Source organism: Cebidichthys violaceus, unplaced genomic scaffold (genome assembly GCF_023349555.1).
Source record: "Cebidichthys violaceus isolate CVI_PGR_0920_01 unplaced genomic scaffold, fCebVio1.0.p SCAF_7, whole genome shotgun sequence".
In the NCBI taxonomy this organism is placed as follows: Eukaryota; Metazoa; Chordata; class Actinopteri; order Perciformes; family Stichaeidae; genus Cebidichthys; species Cebidichthys violaceus.
The window spans coordinates 5,214,552-5,238,940 of NW_027176927.1; the positions used below are offsets into that span (position 1 = coordinate 5,214,552).

The window sequence follows — 24,389 nt, forward strand, 5'->3', positions numbered from 1 at the left end:
GTCCCAACAGGATGAATCCTAATGTTGTTGGTGATCCCCTGACGGTTGCTTCAGTGCCACCATGAGGTTGACATTTGTAACTAAAGGATGGATAGCCAAGACATTTAGTGGAGACATTCATGTCCCCCTCAGGATGAATTGTAATAACATCAGGTCATGATGATCCCATCAGCCTCAGCTGCACTATGTTGTTAAATGCTGGTGTTCTTAAATCAAGCAGTTGAACCACCATACTGATTAAATAAATATAACTTTGATCATAAATTTGTCTCTGGCTCAGTAGTTTCCTCACAGCAAGTGAGTTTAAATCCATATGGAGCGGAGGCCTTTCTGTACAGGTTCCCTCCTGCACTACAAACACATGGAGATGAGTTGGGTTGGAAACTAAATGGCATTTAGGTTTTAATGTTGTGGGTTTATGGTTATTTGTTTATAGCTGTGTTTGCATTGTGGTAGACCGAGGAGCTGTGTGGGTGTAACCCTCCTCATTCCCAGTGAGAGCAGGGATACACTCCACCCTCTTGCAAAAATAAACAGGATGTGGATATGGATGATGGATAGTTGGATAAAACCTTGGTTATGAAATACATATCAAATACTATGTGTCATTACATGAGAGGCAACAAATAACTCAATGTATAATGTCTTTCATAGAGCTTACATTTTTCAATTGTCAGTCCATCAGATGGAGAAGCTCAACTACTGCCTATCAGATTATACAGAAATCAGATCAACAATGCATCACAATAGTTCATTCTGGTTAAAAAATTAAAATAAAGCTGTGGAGAGGTGTGGTAGAGTTGCTCTCTACTTCTCACTAACACTAATCTGCTACCGTTTGTCTGAGATTTGCACCCTCCATTATATTTATTTCTTCCCTTTCTTTCTCTTCTTAGCATGTAAATTGCATTTACAAAAAATTAACAACATGAAAAGATTAATAATCAATGATTCTCAGTCCACTCCACTCATTCATATGAAAAGGGAAGAGGAAAAGTCTTTCTATCTGGATAGTTTCAAATGATGAAATAATTAAATGTGAAAAATACAATTAATATGCGTATTACAGTGTCATTAAATACAAGAAACGATAAGAGAAAGTGCAGTTTAAAGGACGTGTTTTTGTCGCACCGTGTGATAAACATATTTTTGAGGGACATTTGCTTTGATCTGATTCCTGTCTCTTAAGAAACTTCTCTTTAAGCCCAAATATTTATAGGAGTGGAGTTGTTTCTATTTTTTTCTTGATTTTTTAAAAATTGCGTCCCAAATTAACTTATGTAATATGTCATCATAATGCAGAATTGGAAAATAACCAGCATTTAATCAAGTACTGACATGTACAAATTTGAGGTAAATGCACATACATATGCATATATGCATATATATATATATATATATATATATATCCTTTTCATGCTACTTTATACTTTTAGAGTTGAATATTACACTTTTTATTGCAAGTTTATTTGACAGCCACAGTAGTTTATTTTCACATGAGCATTTTTCATTAAAAAAACACATGATACGTTCATAAAACATAATGCATTATTTTAATATTCAGCCTGTGGTTCCCAATCTTTTGGCTTGTTAGCCTTTGCAAAAAATCAGTGTCTAGTTGGGGCACCTTGTCACTTTCTTTGTCACGTGTTTAATCTGCTCGGATGGTTTCATTTAAATTAGTATTCGAGGCTCAAAGACATAACATGATCCAATATTTAAAAAAGAGCATAGATTAAAGAAAAAAAACTTAGATTTTTACTTTTTTTATATTCAATTATTTTATGACCCTTCAGATTTATCTTGTGACCCCTACTGTCTGTCGGGAATATTAGCCATTTTCTGCAGAATACTAAGACAGTATTGTTTCATTACTACTTGTGAACTGGTAATATAACGTTGTTGTATTGTACTTTTGCTTAAGGATTTGACTACTTCTTCCATCACTACAATAATGCATTGTCCTGATTGACAGTACATTTTTTATATATTTTTCATGATGCAGGAAAATCTATCTACATTTAATGCCTGTCCCTGAAAGTAAAGCAATATGTCATTGTTGACTAAATACTGCAGAGCAGGCGAAGCCTGTAATACAAGTTACAGTGCAATGAAAGCAAAACAAAGGGCCTAAAAATGGCAAAGAGCGGCAAGACCAGTTTCCCCAAACAAAGAGGATTAAGGCAGGGCCAGAAGTAGCTAACATATGTCGACTTCAGAGAAGCAGCTAATGACAGAATGTGGTCGAGCAAACTCTAAAAGAAAAACCTGATATCAGTGTGATGCATCATTTCTAAACACAGCGGAGAGGGACAAAAAGGAGGAAGAAGGAAGAGGTAAATAGAAGAGAAGAGGGAGAAGCTGTAGGTGAGGAGGGTGGAGTTAAGAAAACACACAAGGTGGAACATAGACAAACAGAGAGCAGCGCATTGATCCCCTGAGCAAGACAAATCACCTGAGAAAAACAATATAATGAAGATCTGAACAGCAGCTGAACCCGGACAAGACATTCAGCCTGGAAGATGCATGAAACGTGTCTGACTATGTGAAAGAGGGAAACATGAGCACGCAATAACAGGATTTGACATTTTATTTTTTGGAAATAAGACACCAGTGAACGAGCTGAGGTAAGGTATTTTATACACTAAGTGTCTTTTTAAAGTCATGTTATATATTGTTAATCTGAGGTAGAGTAAATTAATGTCTATGAATAATATCGATCTAACAAAAGACTGTGTATCTTATTCTGGTTACAGTCTTTCTTTAATGATTGTGACATATTTTATCAGTTTTGAGTGTCCACGCAAAAGCCTTCTTTTACATTTGCCCTTTGGGTGTGTAGTACAGCACTAGCAATTATGGGTTAAAAAAATGCAGATGAACTGGTTCAGAGATCTCGGTTCTGACGTGAAAGGATGGTCATGTGGTTGAAGATTTCCCCTGTGTGGCTTCGGTGTAACCTTTGTTCCTATACACTGCATTTAAAGCTGATCTCCATTCAGATACACTGCGTAGAGATTCTTCAATTAGAGAGTAATCTGAAGACTTGTATTACAAAAGAAGACAGAACAATTCGGTGAGGTGTCAGAGTCTTTATTCTGATTGGCAGGAAGAAACAGTTCGGCATTCCCCCTGACACAGTGAGACAACATCTGAAGCTCCTGGTCTCAGTTACACGTTCGCTCCGACACCTTCTCATACTGGACACCAAGAGTCATGTTACTCTTCACAGATTCAGCCCCAGAGAATAAATTGGTTTCAGGACTACCACTGTCTACTTTATGTGTGTTTCTGTCAATAGAAAGTATACTAAAGCCAATACATAACAATTTATTGGTTTAGAAACCTACTGAATATAATGTATGACTGTGTGAACTGTGTGTGAGAAATGGACAAAATTTAATTAAAAAATATCTTTTTTACATTTGACAGAATGTCTTCCATATCAGAGGCAGACTTCAGGTGCCAGCATGGAGATACTATCTGTGGTAAGAGTGCAGAGACAGAATGTGCACATTAGAGGCCATGACTAGACAGATGAACAGACGACATACCAGCACAGTCTGCACAGAAAAACATGTCATGACACTTTGAGATCACTGTATCTGACTTGCTGAGTGATTGGTGTTTCCTTGTGTCCGTTCTGCTTGCAGAGATCCGTTTGTATGAGCAGGAGGTGATCATTGTGCCCGTCTTGCTGTTGGCCAGCTTCCTGGTCACTCTGGTTTTCATTCTCTTGCTGCGCTTTTGTCCAGAGAAAGTCGATCGTATCCGTCCGCAGGCCTCAAAGCCGGCCTCCAGGAGAGTGCTGCATGGCATCGATGGTAAGACACTTGAAAAGATACCAGTTTGTTAGCGTTGTTTAAGCCTAAATAAATGAAATAACAGATCACAATATCACAGAATATACATGTAATCTACAGTCAGCAAACAGCAAGCTGATTCGAGATGTGTATTTATATTTTCCAAGTGATATCGTTACGAGACCAGGTTCAGTTTGCTTAATTTTAGCAGACATTTTATGTGTTAATTTTTGTCTTTTAAAATGTCCCTACCTCACGTTCATTGTATCGTTTTTGAGCACAAACTCAGCTATAAGTCTGACATGTCATTTATTTTGTCAATTTAACAAAGTATAAAGCTGCCAGGATCCCATAATAATTATAAAATTATAGAACCATTCAAGGCAAAAGAACATTTTTACTTTTTATACACACAGAAATGTAAGAAAAAAACCCATATAGCCTATTTACATACAGGTGATTTTTTTTGCCTTTTTATTTAAAGTGTGTGTGTTCCTGTAAATTACTGATAATATTTGTAATTCATACCTTTAAAAATCTCACAGTAGACATGTACAGTTGACAGTAGAACCAGCCTCCCTCCCCATTCCTTTACACAATTTTCTGTCCTACAGAATCATTTGAAAGTGATTTTTTCCTGAACAATTTTCTATTAGGCTATCGTTATCGATGGCTAAATTTGACTTTTTAAGTGGCAGCATGGGGCATACAAATTTGACTGTTTTATTCCTTTTTCACCACTTATCTATATTCTTGGAATCAATGTTTTCAACTACAATGTCAATCAGTTATGGAGTAATTATTCCTTCATTTGTAAACATTAAACTGCAGAGCAATATTCGTGTTTTTTAATAAAGCAAAGAGATGATGAAGATCAATGGTTCTATTTACCTACTTTCATGTAAATCCTTGCACTTATCTCTAATGATAGTTTGTCCCTGTCTCCCTCTCTGTCTCTCCTTAACTCTACATCCATAGCTCCACCAGGTATCAATGTCATGGAGCATGAGAGCATCGCTCTGGACATGTCCAGTAGCTACTCCACCTTCAACCCCCCGAGCATGTATGCCTCTAAAACCCCCTCCAAGTCTGTGGCCACACGCTCCCTCCCACCCTCCCAGCCACCACCCTCACTCCCACCCTCCCTCCCACCACCCTCACTCCCACCCTCCCTCCCACCACCCTCACTCCCAGCCAGCCCCCCACTGGAGCCCCTCATGCCCATTTTCACTCCCATCGTCCAGCCGAGGGAGTTGCCCCGTCAGAGGCTGCCTGAGTCCTTCAACCTGGTCACCCCTCTGCCTGTTGCCTTCTCCCTGCGGTCCAACGCCTCTGTGTCCCTCTACAGGGCCCGAATGGAAAGCAGGAACGTGGTGCTGCGAGTTCTAAATGGTGAGATGGTTAAACATTCATTTAATGGAGGCTCTTAATTGTCTCATTTGATTTTCAGGCCATGGTTTCTGTAACTGCAGTGCTCCTCTTTTAATCTCCTCTCCCTCTTGCTGTTGACCTTTACAGACACCGCTGATGACACAGAAAGACACAGCTTCCTGGGCTTTGCCTCCTTCCTGGCCCAGTTGGGGCCACATCCCTTCCTGCCAGAGCTTCTCGGTGTGGTCTCACTTCGAGCTCCTCTGGTTACAGTTGTGGAAGAGCTGGAGAACAGAGACCTGCTCAGCTTCCTGTGGCGATGCAGAGAGGTATGTTTTTTTTTTTACAGAGAGTATTCTGCTGCCATGTGTGTGTTACCTCACTTCAAACGTCAAACCATACACATTTAATGCAAAAAAAAGAAACAAACATTTAAACGTCTTTTTGTGCTTTTTCATTTTAGCAGCACATGGATCCTCCATGTGAGATGACTGAAAGACGAATATTTACCATGGCTAAACAGGTGGCCTCAGCACTGGTCAGTATGCTAACAAACATGTCTTCACCTTTTTACGCCACAAATTTGACTTTAAAATCACTGAAACACACATTAACCCTGTCCTGACCCAGCTCAGCATCCTGCTTGTTGGCAGGGTTTCCCCTCTAATAATCCTTCATCATCATATGACCAGAATAAAATGTTCCTTTGTTTTTGTATCATTGTCTCATTAGTCTTTGAAATCTGAAAATAGCCTATAGTCTATAGCAATGCTAGCAGATCTGGAGGCTGTACTTTCTCACAGCTGCGCTTTAAATGAAATGCTAACATCAGAATGCTCATATTCTCACAGTGATGATGTTAACATGCTGATGTTAGCAGGTAATCATGTTCACTACCTTAGTTAGACGTGTTAGCAATACTAACATTTGCTAACTAGCATTTAACACAGTAAAGCTGAGGCTGATGGGAATGTCATAATTTTTTAGACATTTCACTCAAAATTACAAATGTGAACCTCCTGTGGCACGACATGGAAAACCAGGAGATCACTAGTCATTATGATTCATCTTATAGGAACCATGAATCTAAACAACGGCAATCCACCCAATTTTTCAGTTGGGATCTAAGTCGTGGACCAACCCACTGATAGACCAAGAGACCGAAATTGCCATCTCTGGAGCCACAAGCATGGCTAAAAAAAAAAATCCTTATAATTCTGTCAATTCAATTCTGTCTACCCAAAATTAAACTGCTATAATCCACTAACTTTTGAAATATCTCTCCATGCTTTAAATCACTGGATTTGTCCCAGCAATACACATATTATCTCAAACAGATGCTCTAGACAGATGAAAAATAGCCTCTTGGCTAACTCTGGCGCATTTACAGCAATGTTTTATTAATGTGCACTGTCCCTTATCAAATAAAGCAATGAAACAAAAGGCCGTTACATATTTACTTCATGTCAACAGTGATGACTGAAATTAAATTAGCTGCGCAGGTTTATGTGTTTAATCCTGAGATGCCCCATGTTTTATTGCACAGGAGTTCCTTCACAGCAAAGATCTTCTCCACGGAAACATTCGTGCCCGCAGTGTACTGGTCACCAAGGAGTCCACTGCCAAGCTGTGGGGCCTGCATGGGGTCTACACAAGGAAGAACGAGAGAGCCACGCAGACAGACGATCCCAGTATGAAGAAATGGCAGGCACCAGAGCTGCTAGCCAGGAGACCCACCAGTCAGAGCAGCGACATGTGAGTTCTCCTGCTTTTTACATCCTCCAACACAGATGCTGCTGCAGCATAAAAAAACACAGAGATATTTATATGATGCTGAGTATATTATTAAGATTTTAACCATTATTTGCCTTCCTGTTTGTTCCTCTCTAGTTGGTCATTTGGCATCTTACTGTATGAAATGGCAACAATGGGTAAGTTCATTTTAACTCTTGGCAACATAAGTCATAAATGAAAAACAACCTCTCACTTTAATACAGTATCTCTGGTTTGTAGCTAATGCAACCCCATTAACAGGACTACCTTATTGAATTATTCGATTTTAATATGATTTCTGTAATGTGTAAAGTATTTCTTTTAGCAAAAAAACCCCACCAATAAACAGCGCTATTGATTTCCCAGAAAAGTTACAATAAAACATAATATATATTGATATGACAATGTAAATGTAAATACATTGATACCATATTGTTCCTCCTACCTACAACATTTGCTCTTTTCTCTCCAGGTGAAGCTCCATTTGCAGAAATCTCAGTTAATGAGCTTCTGCAGTTTCATCAACGAGGGAAAAGTCTGAAAAAACCCTCACACTGTTCCAACACACTGTAAGTACCCACTGCATGCTCTACATGACACAAAATCAAACCTGAAGTACTGCTTCTTTAACAAATGTGCTGTATATCTCTCAGGTACTCCGTCATTAAGGGTTGCTGCCAGTGGAAAGATCAAGACCGACCCTCTCTGGCTGAGGTGAGCCGGAAGATCCTCTCAGGAGAGAAAAATGCCTCCGACAAAGTTCTCAAGGTGTCTGGGACAGTTAATGTTGAGAAGTACCTGCAGGAAGCAGGATACGGGGAAAACAACAGCTACACTGTTTTCTGATCAGTTTTCCGCCTGTCAGCTAAATAAATTGCTCTATTCTCCCCAGCAGTACACTTCTACAAAACAATATCTGTCAGGTGCAATAAAAGTGTCCCAAACTGTGTTTATGAGAGCTTTGGGCACTGAAATCTTTTTTTTTTTTTGTATGTATTGTCCTACTTCAGGTTTGGAAATAAGTTAACTTCTGGGAACTAATTATTTTCATTTAAGAAAGACCTCATAAATATGTGTAAATACCTTTGAGGTTCAGTTGGGGTAATACGACCGGTCATTTTGTAGTAGTAAACTTTAAGATATGTAAACTTGACGAATGTACAGTTGCTGCATCCTGAACTTGGTAGTCCATACTGTCAACTCATGACAGTTTACAGATCTTGTAGAAGCAAATGTATATTAACAGATGTAATATATGTTATTACCACATTTGTGTGGTTTTATAATTTGGAAGTTGTGGAAATGAAGGGCACATTAAAGTATTTATGCTATTTTTACACTCAGTCTTTTCTATAAGCTCAGCTCATGTGAACATCTGCGAGCAAGAAATGAGCTTGAACTGTTTACACAAACGTAAATGTGAATTAAAAAAATGCAAGATCAACAACAATCTTTTTCAAGTGGCATCATGGGGGTATTGAAAGCATACACAGAGAGAGGTCCAGTAACAGGTATTGTTTATTGGTAGTACTGCATACATGTACACAGAGCACTTCCATTCAGCCCCTTGAGAGCAAACCACAAGGAATACCTATTTTCAGGTAGTTAAGTTGATTAAAGCTACTAAAACTATATCATATCCATGAAAAAATAATTTTGATTGTAGTACAAAATGGAAAAGATACAAAACTAAACTTTTGAGAACTGGTAAAATGAACTAATTAAAATACCAGACATTCTTAGTGTCCTTTACTTGGTGTGACTGGAGCCTAGATTGAACATCTATGGTAAATAAACAGGTAACTACTAAAAAGACTGAACTATATAAATGAAGTGGACTGATGGGGACATCGCTCCATATCATGCCACTAAAGTTAAAGCACCGTTTGAAATACAGCAAGAAGGCAACGTTTCTTTTTTTCACCCAACAGGTGAACTGTCAGTTAGAAACACAGATTACTACAGGATGAGTACACACACAGAAGGTTCTACAAAGCAACATGATACAGACTGTCCATGCTCACCACTCACACAAAACAGTACACACAGAACATGTTTTTGTACATTCACTGTCCAGAAAGTAAACTGTGCATCCTCATGTCTCCACCTGACTGATGGTGCACCATTGTTTTGAAAAAAACAAAAAAAAACATCCTCACTGTCCTCATAGAAGTCTTTTTACCTTCTAACTAAAAAGCAGGTCCATGTATTGATTCCAGTGAGGATTCATCAATGAGGAAGTGATCCTGACGTTCCTCTGAAGAAGTCACGGAGTCACTCACGCAGGGTGTTGATGGAGGCGCAGATCTTGAGCGCTGGACCCAGCTTGATATTCATTGTGGAGATGAGATGGTCCTCTCGCAGGAGCATCAGAGCCTGTCCGTCTATTTCCTGGGACAGAAACTGGGCAGCCAGCTCTTCACAGCCTGGACACCACCCGACAAGGAAGACAGAATTAGTACAAACGTAGAGCAGGAGACATAGAAAACGGCTGTCTAATAGTCTGAACACCAACCTTGAAGCGAGGAGATAAAGCTGCAGACTTCCGCCACGCTCCACTGGGCAGGAGTAGCTGAGAGGAAGTTAGCCCCCTCTAGTGGGAGGCTCCCAGGAGCTAAGCTGTCAGACGGAGGAGCACCGAGCTCAGCTCTGGAGCAGGAGTGTGAAGAGCTTGGGGAGAGGGAGGGAGACTCGTCCTCCTCTTCACCGTCGCTGGATACGTCCTCCGACCGACTGGACTCAGAGTGACACTACGTCCAAAATAATGGAGATACAAAAGCATAAGCCTGACTTTTTTTATAAATACTTTCTCTAGTATCACTATCAACAAATTGAATGTATGTGTATAAACCATATATGGTACAAACAATGAAAAAGGCGCTGCCGTATTTAGGCCTAGATGACGTTATTTTGAGTGTGATGGAGCTGCTACAATGTTAGCATAGCATAGCACCGATCGATGCGAGCTCCGTTGAGAACATTTTTAAAAGTTATTTGCTTGTCTTACGGAGATAACTAACAAAACATGAATCCAAACTTTTTAAAAATCGGCATAATCATGTAACAGTTATTTCGGCATCTTTTTCCGTTTGTTGCGGTTAAATCACAGCAAAATCTGTTCATCTTGTGTTCATACTGCTGTAGTAAACAGCCGACGTGTGGCTTACTAGACTCAGTGAATACACCTCGATGAAATCCACGGAGCTCCTCCGGATGTTTTTACGAACCCGGAGAAGACAGCGTTCAGTTTTCCGGTATTTCCACAAAAGTACGAAGCAAACAGTAGTTATCTTTTTCATGGCGGAAAAAAATGGACGGTTTCATTGAGATAGGCCAAGGCCCCTCTCCGGCGCGTTTAGCGCGAACGACCACAAATGGCCCGCACGAGCAAACTGACGCGATTAACGCGGCGCAAATTTGTTTGGTGTAAATACTTTCTCAAGCCAGCTAGCTCTCCTTTATAAAGATGTAAATCTATATCAATACAGATCACAGATATACCGTTTTAATCTTTAAACAAGGTTAAATGGTGTTTTTAAACAGCTGGGCACTGTAATTCTAGACATTACTGAGTATCCGGCTGTATCGGCACAGCAGTCTCATCCTTGAGAACTACAGATCTTACCTTAACAGAAAGATGCCTGCTTGATAATTTATTACACGTGATATTAGAACTGTTCCTGCGTGAGGGGCCTCTCCGCCTAGCAGCGCTCTCATTGGTTGCTGGAGGTGGTGGCAGCCCTGCACCACTCCTCCCTCTGCTGGTCTTGAAGTGTTGGCTGCAGCTCACATTATACCTGCGGATCCAAGAGAACAGTCGAAACCCAGAAGACATTCCTTGATCTTTGTACTTTACTCTAGTGGCAGGGACGTGCAGTCAGGGGAGGCTGAGCATGAAAATAAAATTGAATATGTATCTACTGATCTGTGCTATAATGTAATTTCTGTATGATTCCAATCACTTCAAGCATTTTTATAATCAAAATCGCTGAATTAACGCATGTCCTGTTCAAACAGAGGAGACACGTGAGGTGAGGCAGCGACGAGCTGAGCCTCACCTCAGACTGTGAACCCCTCACTAACTGGGTTGATCGCGTGCCTTTTGCTTTCTCATTGTTTGTCACCACTGTAATATTTGTTGACACTTTTATTATATGTCCTTTCTTTACATAGAATAGTTACTGTATTTCACGTCTGTGTAGAACATATTTAGTGTTGCTGATCTGACAGAAACCGCAGTGAAAAAGCACAGAGAGGTAAACACTACTCTGCCTCAAAGAAGAGGGCGTGTGAGAGCCCACGGGTCGGGTTCATGCTTGTTCTGTCGTTGCTCTTCTTCTACACTTTTCTTCTTTTTATATTTTGCTTTGACCACAACAATGTAAGATTCAATATCCAAGCTTAAAAAAGTCTCAAAAAACAAGGAAATATGAACAAATCAACAGCAATTCAACGTCGGACAGGTAAAGTAACCTTTTATGTGTTTGTTGTTCTTTTTATACATTCGTGGTTGTTACACAGATTATCGCGGAATCTCCCGATTTTCGCGGGTGCCGTCCGTGAGCGCTCCGCTTCTGAAACGCTCCCGGTGGGGCAGATTGGTGGGACAGGGCGCGGCGCACACACTCCCGGTGGAATCAAATATGTACCTTACCTATGTGTGTGTAAAGAATGCTGATATGAAATATGAAAAACAACCAGTAGTCAATGTGCAAGCTGTCAATTGAATGGTGATTTAAGATACTCTATTGGGTTCATATATTTGTAATCTGACTCGAGTTTGACCTCACCGCACGTCACTGTCTAGTGGCATCCCCTGACATAGTCTTTCGCTAGTTCCTTAATACATATGGTTACCTATCGTTGATGTAAAGCACAGTAGAGTTTTTAGAAGTATGTACGGCATCACCAACCAAAAGAAAAACAGATGCCCATATGGGAAGCTAAAGTAAATCTTACCTCTTTGCACAGGTATTTGAACAGAACCTCTTTGACCCTCTGAACTGGCTGGCTGGGGCGAGGCTTCCACAATACTCACACTTTAACACTGAAGAGGAAAAGCAACGGATGAAACGGTGTTACATAGGAAATACTACTGCACACAGATTCATGGTATCATACTTGATCTTTTAGAAGATAAAGAGATATTTAACCACTTACACGGCGGTCCATTCTCTGAGCGGCCAACCAGGGCAAAATCTCTGTCTTTGAGGAGTCCAGCAACCTGTCACATCAAACACAAGCCCAAAATTATTCACATGGAAAAGGTGCAAAGCCAGTGTATTTCAAATAAGAGATTTGATTGAAAACTGTGTTATCGCAGCAGTGCACACTGACGGGGAAAGGCTCGGCTCCCTCCTGGATTACAAAGCCCTCTATGAGGTGGGTGAGCACTTGAGGTTTGACCACTGCCTGGGGAACAGGCGCTCTGTCTTTGTCCCCATGCCCAACTCTTGACAAGGGCAGAGGCAACGACAGGGTGGGAGGAGATGAGAATGCAGCTGCAACAGGAGGAGCTAGTCAGGATCAACAGAAACAGGGAAAGTAATGAGCTTTCAACCAGATTTCTAGACTTAAAGTTACCAGAAGTGTTGCTACTAATAATCTATGCTTGGTTTGGAGATGACAGATTGACATACCAGAGTCCTTTGTAGGGGCAGGGGATAAGGGAGGAGCAGAATCTTTCATGGGTGCAGCGGATTCTGTCGCCATCTCATTTGGAGCATCACAGTCAGATTTTCTCTTCAGAGAGCCAATGGCAGGCTTAATCTAATAAGTATGGTATATGGGGGCAAACTGTTAAAATTCCTTGTAGTTATCCTTACACCTAACCCAAAAAGTGTCAGTGTCGCTAAGTACGTCCTTTCATTGATCGATCTTACCATAGCACTGATGTTGGAGACTGTGTTAACATTCCCGCCAGCTGTACCTTCGTGGGCCGAGCCGCTTCGTGCCTGTGCCAGAGCCAGTGCCTGTGTGTTTCCTGTTAAGCCCTGCCGGGCTCCCACGAGCTGCACAGGGATATGGGGACTGTTGTGCTGGCTGTTGCTAGGTGGCGCTGGGAGAATGTGAGGTGGGTGTCGAGGAGGCAGCTGCACAGGTAAGCGGTGTCCCTGAGCTGTCTTGGGTTGGATTGGCACAGGTCCTTTTTCTGTAGGAGCGCTGGCCTGTTGTAGGGGCTGCACCACCAGAGTCTGCGTGTTAACGTTGGCTTTTTGGGTCACTGAGCCAATGGAGTAGCCCTGGGTGGTGGTTGTAACACTTGAGGTGGGCACCAGGATCACAGGAGCAGCAGAGGAGGACAGGAGGAGCTGGGAGAGAGGGAGTGCTTGAGAGGAAGTGGAGGAAGGAGCTACTGAAGCAGCAGGAGTACCAGTCTTTAAAGTCATGGTGTTGGCAGAGGACTGCTGAGCAAAGTTGGGTTTGGCCATCTGTTGCTGCTGTTGTGGTTGCACTTGCTGCTGCTGAGCCGTCTGGACGAACGTCTGCTGCTGACCGAGAGGGAAGCCGGCAACATCTTTCCTCTCTGGAATCTCAGACTTTACCGGAACTGCTCTGGGAGTGGAAGTGCAATGGAGAGCCAGATTCTGCACCTATAAGATATAGAAAGGAGGTTGTGGGAAATGCATTTAAGAAAAGTAGCAAGACTGTGCTTGGTGTACATATTTAAGAATGTATAACATCAAAAAGATCAGACTTTACATTACAATGCAACGTTAATGTTACTCAAACCTGATCATTGTCAGACTGAGCACCGGCAGTGGTAGGAGTGACTTCATGCTGTTGTTGCTGCTGCTGCTGCTGCTGCTGGGGCTGTGTCTGGGCAACTGTTGCTACAGTAGCTGTTGCTGTACCACCAGGCATGAAGATGAGCTGAGAGGCAAGGGGAGCCCTAAGAGAGCGGTTGACCTATGTGAGGAGCAAGACAGATGTTCAACATCGTAAATAGAAAATATTTCAGTGAATATACATTACTTTAGCCGATTATTACACAAAAACAATACTTTTTAACTCACCCTAAGGTACATCTGCCCCTGTCCTGCTGAGTTTCCGCCTAGCAGCACTGACTGGTTGAGAGCGGTTGTTGTTGCGGAGGTGGCCGGACCATGGGGACGGGGATTGGTCATGGTACCTCCTGCAGATGTGGTGCTTAAGTTGACCTGGGAGGAAAAGAAAATTGTAAATTTCTATCAAACGTACCTTACTATTTCAAAAACTTGCTGTGTGAATCATAATTTAAACAACTTACAACAAAACTTACAGTGTTGGTTGCCTGGGACATACTGTTACTTGGCGTATTGGACTGTCGACTAGCTGCAAGCGTAGCAGCCTGATTTAAAAGGGGAGCAATGAAAGGGACGGGGTTTAATGCTTCCGGATATATTTTTGTACTGACTGCATTTTACTGTCAGAACTTGGGGTTACCTGTTGCACGGCGGCCAAGTTGTGGAGTTGGGCACTGTTGATCTGCTGCTGCAGCATCAGCTGCTGGAAGTACTGAGCTGCATTTGGCTGTCTTTGCAGCGCTTGAAGAGCCTTAAAACACACACATACACGCATACATGTCTCATAAAAAAGTCTTTACATTTATACATTTTTACCAATTCAAGATAACAAACAGCCTTTTTATCACATCTATGCAGTCGTATATGCACACCTGTACAGCCTGTCTCTCATATAGAGACATGTGGGCTATCTGGGGTGCACGAGAGTTCCCACTTGTCGGAGGATTTCCGTTGGTGGTGCCTGTGTTTTGGTCTTCACCTGCATCCATGTTTGCTGCTCAAAACACAGAAGACACTCATCAAAAGTAGTTGTGACCAAACGCGTTTGTTGTATATGCAAGAAATATTTATATTAGTTGCAAGCTAACTGTACATTTCTTTGTCAAGCATGAAGACTTGTTGAATGTGCAATTTGCACTCTTTACTGGAGCCACACGATAAAAAAAGCTTAAATAAATGCACATGTGAAATCTTAAATTATCAGTTAGCTTAAGTACATTACAACCAGACTATGTTAACTCAGTAGGTTTCAAATGTATAGCAAACACGTATAAAAGGACGATTTCAAGAGCACACTACTGGAGTACACCCTCAAAACGTCGCACTCTGGTTGATTTTAAACAGAGGTAACTTCATTCTTTAAGAGGACCCACAAATTACAGCTCGCTACAGCCACGCAGTGTTTTTTTATACCTAACTTTACTCATGAGCTTGTCAGATGTTATTGCTAAACTACTAATAGCAGGACTCATGGGCATTAAGGTATTTACATTAGCACACCAGTTGTCAACATAATGGGTGAATGCGAGAGAAAAAGCATGGAGGAAAGCTTATTTTTCTAAAACAAGAAAGAAGCTAGCATCTGTGGCTAACTACTACTTTGCCAGTTAGCTAACCCGTTTCTCAACAAAATTCTGACAAACCGTAACTGCAATACATTAACGTTTGAAGACATATTGAATGTTGGTGGGAAAGTAGTTAGTTTCGTCATAACACTTAAATTACGAGTAGAACAAAAGATGCAGCGTTAGTTTAACATAAGCTAGATATGCTAACTAACTAGCAATGCTAGCTGCTTACTGCAGGCAAAAAGCTAGCAGCTACGTGGCTATTAATCTCGCAAGAAGTCGACGTCTAGTGTTTTTCGGCGTGCTTATGTGTTTACCTCGCCTTGGTATTCTGTCCTTTTCACACTTAAATGCACTCGAGTTTATATTGCGATCTTGTTTTGAACTGCTAACAACGATAGCCACTTTCAGAGGTTTTTGCCTCCAACGAAGCCCCGCCCCTTACGAGTCCCTTTCTTCTTTTTCTTCTTCTTCTTTGTGTGGTGGCGGATTGCAAAACCAGAGTAAATCACGAATACCGCCCGATACCGCCGCCTACTGCATCAGCGTGTGCCTTCAAGTTTTAGCTTTTAGGCTTGGTTTAACCCGCCCAAAAACAGAAACTGGTTAACCAATTTGTTTCCCTCCAGGAACATCTGCCAAGAGGTGTATGTATAAAATCCACTCAACATTAACATTCATTTAAACACAAATTATTACTTATGTGTTGTGCCTTAAATGCTTTTATTAAAACATTTTACATTCATTAAATCTCCAAAAGGTGAGTGCACTTGGGTGTGTACTAATTTCACCACTACAACGGCCATACACAAACTACTTTCATAATTTATTTGTTTATGGAATCAGAAAAGAAACAAAAACATTGGAATCCTCATTGAAACAAACACATTTTTACTGGATATTAATCTAGAGGCTGATTCCCTGACAAAGCAAAGAAATGCAAACTTAATAAACACAAAAAGCAAAGATGGAAACAAACCAAAACAAACACAAGTGCTCACACAATAATATAGTAACTTGATATGCAACTGAACGTTCCTAACATTTAACCATCAAAGTAAAAAAAAAATCCTGCTGTAATCCTTAGTATTAATCATTTGAATTTTCTAAAAAATGTACAAACTTCATTTGTATCCTCAGAGCTGTAACATGTTCACAACCGTACTATATTGATATAGGTGTATAGAAAATTAAGTTATTTCATTGCAGCTCTATCCTCCTAAAGAAGCAAAGTATCAGGCATGAAGCGGCCTAAATATTTGGTCAAAAGACAGTCGACTCTTCTCCTACAACGTTGGTGTGTGTGTGTGTTATATAATGTAGGCATCCAGACCAGAGTTTGCCCACTGTAATATTCACTATTAAATACATTTGTGATCCAATATTCCGATCCGTTCATTTATTCTATGGAAATACAAGTACATATAAACCATACTGTATATATCATACTTTTTGATATAATAAATTATAAATAGCACAATACATAGAATTTTAATTGGATGCTTTGCTTCAGACACTAAATTTGCAAGTTCAGCGCATCAATTTAACAGCATTGTTGACCTTTCAGATAAATATGTAAGAGGACGGTTAGTTATATCTGTCGAGATCATGGAAGCATTTTAGGAAGATATTAGAGAGAAAGGAAGATGCCCAACCAAAACCCAGGTCAGTCAAGCTATTTCCATTTGTGTAGCAAGGCTGTAAGCAGTCACAGAACTTATAATTATACATTCTCATATTATTTCTTTCACTTTCGATACATAAAAAACTAAAACTGATTAAAGCCAAATTACACAAGCAAAAGCACTTGTGTGTTTTGTAACCTGCAACTGTCAGTGCACAACCAGGACCCAAGAAAAAACCTCAAACAACCATCAAAAAACAGCTAGGCAGAAAAAGATGAGCAATAGGACATTAAGTTTAAATCAGGTAGAAATCCAACTTCTTAACTTCTCCCTTTAGTGTCAGATTTCCACAGAAGAAACGTCACTCTTTATTGTCACTTTGTAATATCGGATAAGTCACTCATTTGTTTGACATCAAACAGCTGAATGAAATGCATGGGGTAGGAAGAGGAGACCGGTCTGTCAGCCCTATGAGTAACATGCCCGTAAGTGACGAGCAGATCACATAGTCGTTGCTCTAGGCACAAGTCTGGAATACACGCTGACAGGTCCTAACCTAAGCCAGCACAGGGAAAACAAGACTTGTGTCTAACAGCAACCTGCCGCTTGTGAAAGAGTAAACTGTGTCACACAGCGAAACTTTCTGTCCCACTTCTGACGCATTGAGGTCACATAGGCAGTAAGTGGTCATCTCTCTCCTCTGGCTCTTCTTCTAAAGGTTCTGTGGCCACTCCCCTGTAAGCCGGGGCGTCCTCCCGATTCCGTGACCGACACACAAAGTCACATCCGTCCTGTAAGGGGGGGGGGTTAAGTTTGTTGTGAAGTATGTTGTAAAAAGTGACACAAGTCTGATGTTTTAATGACGTAATGCATCAAATGCAGGAGGCTTACCGCTGTCATATTGCCAACTTCCACCCAAAAAGCATAATTCGGGAATTGCTCCATCCCTTTGGCTCCAACAATCAGTCGTTGGTAGAGGAAACCTCCAATGAGATAAACAGCCACAAGACAGAAACCACTGGAAGAAGAGAAGGTCTATGATCACTAATCATTCATGTGCCTCAACGTTGAGGGTTTTTGTGTCATAACAAACTGTATTTACGCACATGATGAGTATTATGGAGCCAGCGCTGATGTGGGACTCAACAGCTTCACAGATAGCACTGGAGTCCAACTCAAACAGGTAGAAACAGTCCTGCACCCTCAGCCTGTCCTCCAGCACCACCTTCATCTGGCCCTGCGAGTGAGATGGTGAGAGACAAAGGTAAATACAACACACAAGAGAAAAAGGAGACTAATGGATTACATGTCACACAGGAGAAACATCAGGCCATGTTCAGACCTGCATTGCACAGTGTAAAAAAACACTTTTATAAATACATTTAACTCAATAAACTACAGGGGTGCAGACAGAAAGGGCTCCGGCAAAAAAAAAAAAAGTTGACCCTGATACTAATCTCAGACGATACAATCTGACGTCATTCAGCAACATGCGCACATTCTCTTGTAGGTTATTTTGTAACATCAATGGAATATTTTAATGGCTTTCCTTGTAATCATCAAAATGAAGAGTAAACTCCCCGTGATGATTTGCAGAGTTGTAAAACTGTGCGTCATAGTATCATAAATCGCTGTGCAGAGTTTGCGGATATGTTTCTCAAAGATGCCTTCCTGGATCATATGTCGTCTGGTACCTGAAGCAACATGCCCTACAAACGCAGCCCCTTGCATTTTTTGTTTTGAACACGTTGACGTTTTTGAAGCGTATTCATAAAGCTTCCTAGCAGAACAAGTTGCTCCTTGTCACTGAGTTCTAATGTGATTCTTAGAATTATTACTTTTTCTAACTTCTCCTAACATCTAAGACAAGGTCCTGGTAAAGATACAAGTTATTCACAAAGTATCTTAGCCCTTATTAAGAGAGCTCTTGAGGTGAAAAACTGTTAGGAGTATGGAGGAGGACTTATAAGAGGATAACGAGCTTCTTAAGCCGAGGAGAAAATGGTGGCAAGACAAAGAGGTAGGAGAAATATTCTCCAAATAGATTAAGTACTAAAATTACCAGCATGGTTAATAAATGTAAGCAAATACACATAAGCATCAGTTTATGTTACGATAGACCTGTGTTTTCAAACATTTTGTGGGCTACTCTTAAAGTAAGTCTATGGCTTACACTTTATTCAACAGAGATGTCATGACATGAAATAGCATTCATTATAGCACCATGTCTTTTGCTGTCCATTCTATGTCCATTATCACTAAGAGTGCATTTATTGAGATTATTCTCAGAATATTTGTGAATATGGCCACAAGGAAGTTAGCATTTCTTTTCACAAAATGAGTCATCCAAAAGCCATCTATGTTTCCTTTACCACATCCTCTTTCTTGTTGCAGGAGATCATGATCATGGCTCTCCTCATTTCTTTGGAACAGTGGGCATCATATCTGTCACCGTTGTTGTAGATCAACATCACCCAGTCACCTGCAAGAACAGTCAAGTGTCATAAATAGACCATGCAGACACAATACTGATCTAAATCACTACATGAAATGTTTAATCTCGTGGTCAGATATAATGCAAGACTTAACAGTGAACAATTCTACTACATTTTTGGGCTTATTATGCTGGTAGTTTGTCTCAAAACACAATGCAATGCTCCGACCTAAGATTCCAAATCACGGTTAACATTCAAATTAGGGCACATGTCTTTTATTCTGCAGAGACTTACTTCCTCCAATAGCCTGTGTTGCATTATACAGGCCAACCACTGTTGGTTTACTTTCTGTTTTCTTGCTGTTGAGCTGAACAACCCCGGCTCCGGGGAAACCCCCTGCATCTCCACACAGCTGGAACACATATGTGTAACTCTCAGATCCAATCTTGGTCTCTGCTGTAAAGCTGCCAACATGAGAAAAAATCCCAGTAAACGATTAATAATATGTGAGACAGCGGTGAACACCGAGGACAATCAGGCAAAATGCTTCTGTCATGGTTGGGTTGCATGTTCAATTAGTGCAGATTTTTTGACAGGCAGGACAACAAAAACAATCTAACGTCATATTGATGGTGCTGAATAAGCAGGTACACAACAGAGACACGTCTTACTTCTTATGGGCAAGTGACTCGAGTCGACTGAGGACTTTGCGTTCCGAATCCGACTCGTTTAACAGTTTACAGCTTTTTGTGCCATTAGTAGTGTAGACCCCACTCCCACACAGGACCAGCTGCACTACCAGGGTCCACAGCAGGAAGGACCCTCCACCGTGACTGTTGACCACCTGGCACACATGATACAGACAAAAAAAAGGGGAAAAAATGATTACATTCATCACCATTCAATCAATTCTGAAATATGTTACTTATAATTCATTAGAAATGAAGGATGGACTAAATTAAAATATATAATGAGAGATGATATAAACTGTATACCATCAGGTTTTTTATCAGTACAGTTCAAACTACAGAAAAAACGTGATCGAAATACGTTAGCCATCATTTTTAGATTAAGTCAATTAATCAACTGTCAGTCAACTGACAGAAGAGTGACAGGCAACTACTTTGATTGATCATTTATCCTTTAAAATTGCAAAAGAATTGCTGCCTTTATTCGTCATATATGTTGAGTAACTTTGGGTTTTAGACTGTTGATCCTCCAACACAAGCTATTCATCCCCTTAAGCTCTGAGACATTTTTATTGTATCATTATTGTTTCACAAACAATGATTACATCTTAAATGAAAGAAAAATCGCAAATTGCAGCTCTAATCCTGCTGACATTTCTTTTGTGGGCAAAGCTGCAAATCAAAGTGCAGGACTGCTTTATGGTAGTATTGGATATTTATATGATGAGTCAATATAACAAAGTACCGTTATTTGTCAGGTATTTAATTCACTGAATAACCAGAAGCAGAGAAAACCTGTTTGTCTATTTCGTGCATACATTACAAATACCAAGAGAGGTGATTTTATCCATATGAAATACATTTAACTTAAATGATGGGATGCATGCTCATTCATTTGCTTCCTCAACAGAAAAACACAACTAGGACGAAACTACTTGTCAATTTTTTAGACAAAAACTATTTTAAGTGTAGGCTACAGATTATCATAATATCAATACATCAACAACCATGTAACTGGGAAATGAAGTTGTGACACCACATTTTAACGCGTGTGCATGCAAAATGTCTGTTCGTCTGCGCATGAGGCAATAACTTTTCAAGAGGAAGCAGTTATTAAAACATCTCTGGAAAGCTTAACAGAGTTTAACTTTAGGCTGCATTGTGCACCTACCTTCATGACTTCTTCTACAGTCAATAAGTTGGGGGGGGTGGGGGGTTCCTTTGTTAGTTACGGTTTTAACAGATCTTTAAACATGTAGCCCGTTGTGTAGTGAGCTTCGTTGCGCTAACGTCGCTTCCTGATTGACTAAAAAGCTGCTATTTTGTTATGCAATTAAAATAAAGTACACCTGCATGTACTCGGGAGTTTTAAATGAAAGTTGTTAGCCACACGCTTTTCCTGTCCTGATAAGTAACGCGCTTTTACTCTCAAATTGTGTGAAGTGGCATCCAAGAGGCTAACAGGCTACGGGCAGCAGCAGCGGAGTGCGGAAGTGAAACTAAACAGACACGTGCACGTGACCGTCCAGATGAAGCGCGACCAATGAGCTGCAGCCGAATCCCTCCCTCCGCTGCATCAGCTGACCAGAGGACGTACCGTTGAGTGAGAAAGAGGAAAATGTCAAGCATGGCATGGTGTCTACAGTTGAGGAAACAGTTGAACATGTTTATGGCTCACTGTCAGAAATATGAGGAAGAAAGAAGGCATACAATTAAAAACCTCAGCAATATTAAAGTACTTATAACTCAGAACTCAAGAAGTAAGTGTTGTCAAATACTATATCAGTATCTTGGATTGACTTATATTATTGATAAAATGTTAGACCGTTTTTTATTTTTCATCTATTTTGTATTCAATAATAAGTCATCCTGGTTCATACTCCATACCAGTTGGTGGTGGTAATACGCAAATGTGTTGTTTGCCAACCGCCAATAAACCCCAAAGAAGAAGAAGATGTCTGCAGTTTCCCCTGTGTGCTTCTGTTAACGCTGCACAAACCACTATAAATATATCATGTTGTTGGACTTTGGGCTACATCATGTAGCCGATAATGTCCCAGGGCTCCCCAAAAAACTGTTACCATCAATTTTATAAAGGTTTACCAACATACACTCACATTTGCAAGTTTATCAAGTTCACCAAGCTAAAACTAATGCAGTCTAATACAACAGTCCTGCAATAGATCCATACGCCTCCATGAGGGTTATAATGTTCAATTTTCTTGAGAGAGATGTTGATTCAACTATTTGGTAATTTTGAAGGCTGTTTGTGGTGTTATTCAGTTATATTGCATTTCACTAAGAGGTGTTTATAATATTTAATCTACCCTCATTGTTTGGGTGGACACTATATTATAATCTTCTCTCAGTAGCTTAATGCAATACAATTTACCAGCGCTGCAGTCTATGAGACTAAATGAGGTAACCAACATATTTTTAAAAAGAAAGGTCGGCTTTTGGCCACTTGGAAGTGTGAGATGATTGTAAATAATTTTTTACAACACTGTTGTTTGACTTAGTTTTTTTATGTATTGCATCGTTGGTAATGATGTTGCTTAATCACCTGAACTTTTTTATATTTACTCCCTTTAAGGACCATAATAAATCTTGTACATAATTATGTAATCCATGACTTTATACAGTTGTGATTTAATTTCTCTTACTGTCAACCAGACTAAACTAAACTACACTCTCCAAGATGATCATGAAGTTGATTATTAAACACCTCTCTAAAACACTTATTAACAAAAGCAAAAAATCATAATCTTCATGACTATAGGAGGTTTCATTGTGTAACATTGCATTAGTTTTATTTTTGTGCAACACATTACCTGGCAATGAGTGTCTTTTTTCACTGAAACAGCGTGATAATCACATATTTAAGAAGTTAATAAGTGTGCTCCAGTACAAATATACCGCTGTGTTCATTCTCACAGGGAAAGGTCTGTTGTTTAAATAACATTCTTTTAAAACCATATAGTAGCATATTTTTAATATGAATTACATTTTAGTGTACAAAGTAGAGTACAAGTATATCCAATTGCAGCCACACCACATGATGATGCAACACTTGTTTTCTATTTATCTGTGCCTCATCCTTCCAATTCATCATCATGAATTTGAATACAAGTCACAGCCTTTAACCTGTTACAGGTCTGATCAGATTGATTTCCCTGAAACAATGCCCCATTCTTCTAATCATAACCCAGCTTGCATACATTAAAAGAAGTATTTAAAATGATAAGATTACAGATGATAAACATTCATCAGTAGCCTGATTTGCTCAATGTATTTAAGACAACAGTCTCCTTCATGAGGAAACAGTTGAAAAAATACATGAGAAGAGAGTTTAGTTTGTACAGTTTTTTTTACATCATTGTTAGCTTCTTACCCTCAACAGAAATTAAAATCTTTATATTAGAAAAAAAGACAGTTATATACTATAGAGAGGTCAGTTCATTTCAGTGACTTTATTGGCATTTACAAATAAAAAATATTTTTGCAAGTCCCTTGTTTATCCACAAAGACAAAATAAGCAACAAAGCAAGAAATGTCTAATATTTCAGAATGGATAGACTTCAGTCCCTTCTTTCCTGCGCAGGGAAAGCAGATGTAGATAGTAGATGTGTACAAAATATGTTTTCCCAAAAATGTTTAACTATTTCTTTAAACTTAAAGTAGCCATACATACGAGTCTATTTGGTAGACGTAACTAAAACAAATGCCCTCATTGATACAAATGGAAGTTTAAACTGCAATACAATTCAACAACACCACAAACCACAAAGTCTGCAAAATATCCATAACATTTAATTACCTGAACAAAACTGAACTCTCTAATAAACCTTGTGAAGATTTACTGCAGGGATGTTTATATGACATGATACAGCTTGAGATTTATAATTAATAATAATTTTAACATACTTATATCATTTAAAATGAAGTACAAATCTGAATGAGAAGTCTGTTTATGAATGTAATTAAGTGAGTGAAGGTAAAGTAAAGTATAGCCTGAGAAGTGTAACAAAGCAAAGGAACAAGTTAATGTGAAATAGAGAACCGTCTTATTGTCTTTATTTTGTAATGTTAATGACAGAGTCGTGGTGCTCCAAATGTTTAGGTCACTTCAGTACTCAATCAAAGTAGTAAAGCAGTCATTGTTAAACAAATCATTTACTTGTAAATGCCCCTCCCTTGGTTTCCACCTCTGTGATTGCTTCATTTTTTTTGAATCATAAGAAACAGTTTGTGTATTTTCTTTCTCCCTCCTCTTTGCTATATCTCATGGGAATGTTGAGACGAATTTTATAGACCTCAGTAAGCTTTCCACCTTTCTGTGT

The 24,389-nt window shown here is 39.9% G+C and overlaps 3 protein-coding genes across 5 annotated transcripts; 1 reads left to right on the forward strand and 2 right to left on the reverse strand.

Moving 5' to 3' along the window:
- The first annotated feature begins 2,358 nt into the window (after nt 1-2,358).
- styk1b (serine/threonine/tyrosine kinase 1b) lies at nt 2,359-8,327 on the forward strand. The gene is made up of 11 exons (XM_068735389.1): nt 2,359-2,627; nt 3,433-3,488; nt 3,654-3,824; nt 4,782-4,931; nt 5,013-5,195; nt 5,322-5,503; nt 5,638-5,712; nt 6,721-6,929; nt 7,065-7,105; nt 7,420-7,516; nt 7,601-8,327. The coding sequence occupies exons 2-11, from the start codon at nt 3,434-3,436 to the stop codon at nt 7,791-7,793; spliced, it is 1,356 nt and encodes a 451-aa protein (XP_068591490.1). The 5' UTR covers nt 2,359-2,627; nt 3,433; the 3' UTR covers nt 7,794-8,327.
- A 120-nt stretch (nt 8,328-8,447) lies between these two features.
- On the reverse strand, nt 8,448-15,787 carry phc1 (polyhomeotic homolog 1). 3 transcript variants are annotated; one of them, XM_068735970.1, is made up of 14 exons: nt 15,618-15,787; nt 14,605-14,726; nt 14,373-14,483; nt 14,209-14,277; nt 13,964-14,107; nt 13,680-13,856; nt 12,830-13,540; nt 12,587-12,716; nt 12,285-12,463; nt 12,108-12,171; nt 11,907-11,994; nt 10,573-10,744; nt 9,463-9,697; nt 8,448-9,373 (listed from the first exon to the last, which is right to left on the reverse strand). In XM_068735970.1, the coding sequence occupies exons 2-14, from the start codon at nt 14,719-14,721 to the stop codon at nt 9,222-9,224; spliced, it is 2,349 nt and encodes a 782-aa protein (XP_068592071.1). In that variant the 5' UTR covers nt 14,722-14,726; nt 15,618-15,787; the 3' UTR covers nt 8,448-9,221. The 3 variants fall into 3 exon arrangements, with proteins under 3 accessions (XP_068592071.1, XP_068592072.1, XP_068592070.1); XM_068735971.1 differs by having other exon boundaries at nt 12,285-12,448; nt 14,197-14,277; XM_068735969.1 differs by having other exon boundaries at nt 14,197-14,277.
- Nucleotides 15,788-16,006: 219 nt separating this feature from the next.
- m6pr (mannose-6-phosphate receptor (cation dependent)) lies at nt 16,007-21,529 on the reverse strand. The gene is made up of 7 exons (XM_068736178.1): nt 21,221-21,529; nt 20,032-20,204; nt 19,655-19,824; nt 19,298-19,407; nt 18,032-18,162; nt 17,817-17,943; nt 16,007-17,716 (listed from the first exon to the last, which is right to left on the reverse strand). The coding sequence occupies exons 1-7, from the start codon at nt 21,224-21,226 to the stop codon at nt 17,594-17,596; spliced, it is 840 nt and encodes a 279-aa protein (XP_068592279.1). The 5' UTR covers nt 21,227-21,529; the 3' UTR covers nt 16,007-17,593.
- Nucleotides 21,530-24,389: the final 2,860 nt, after the last annotated feature.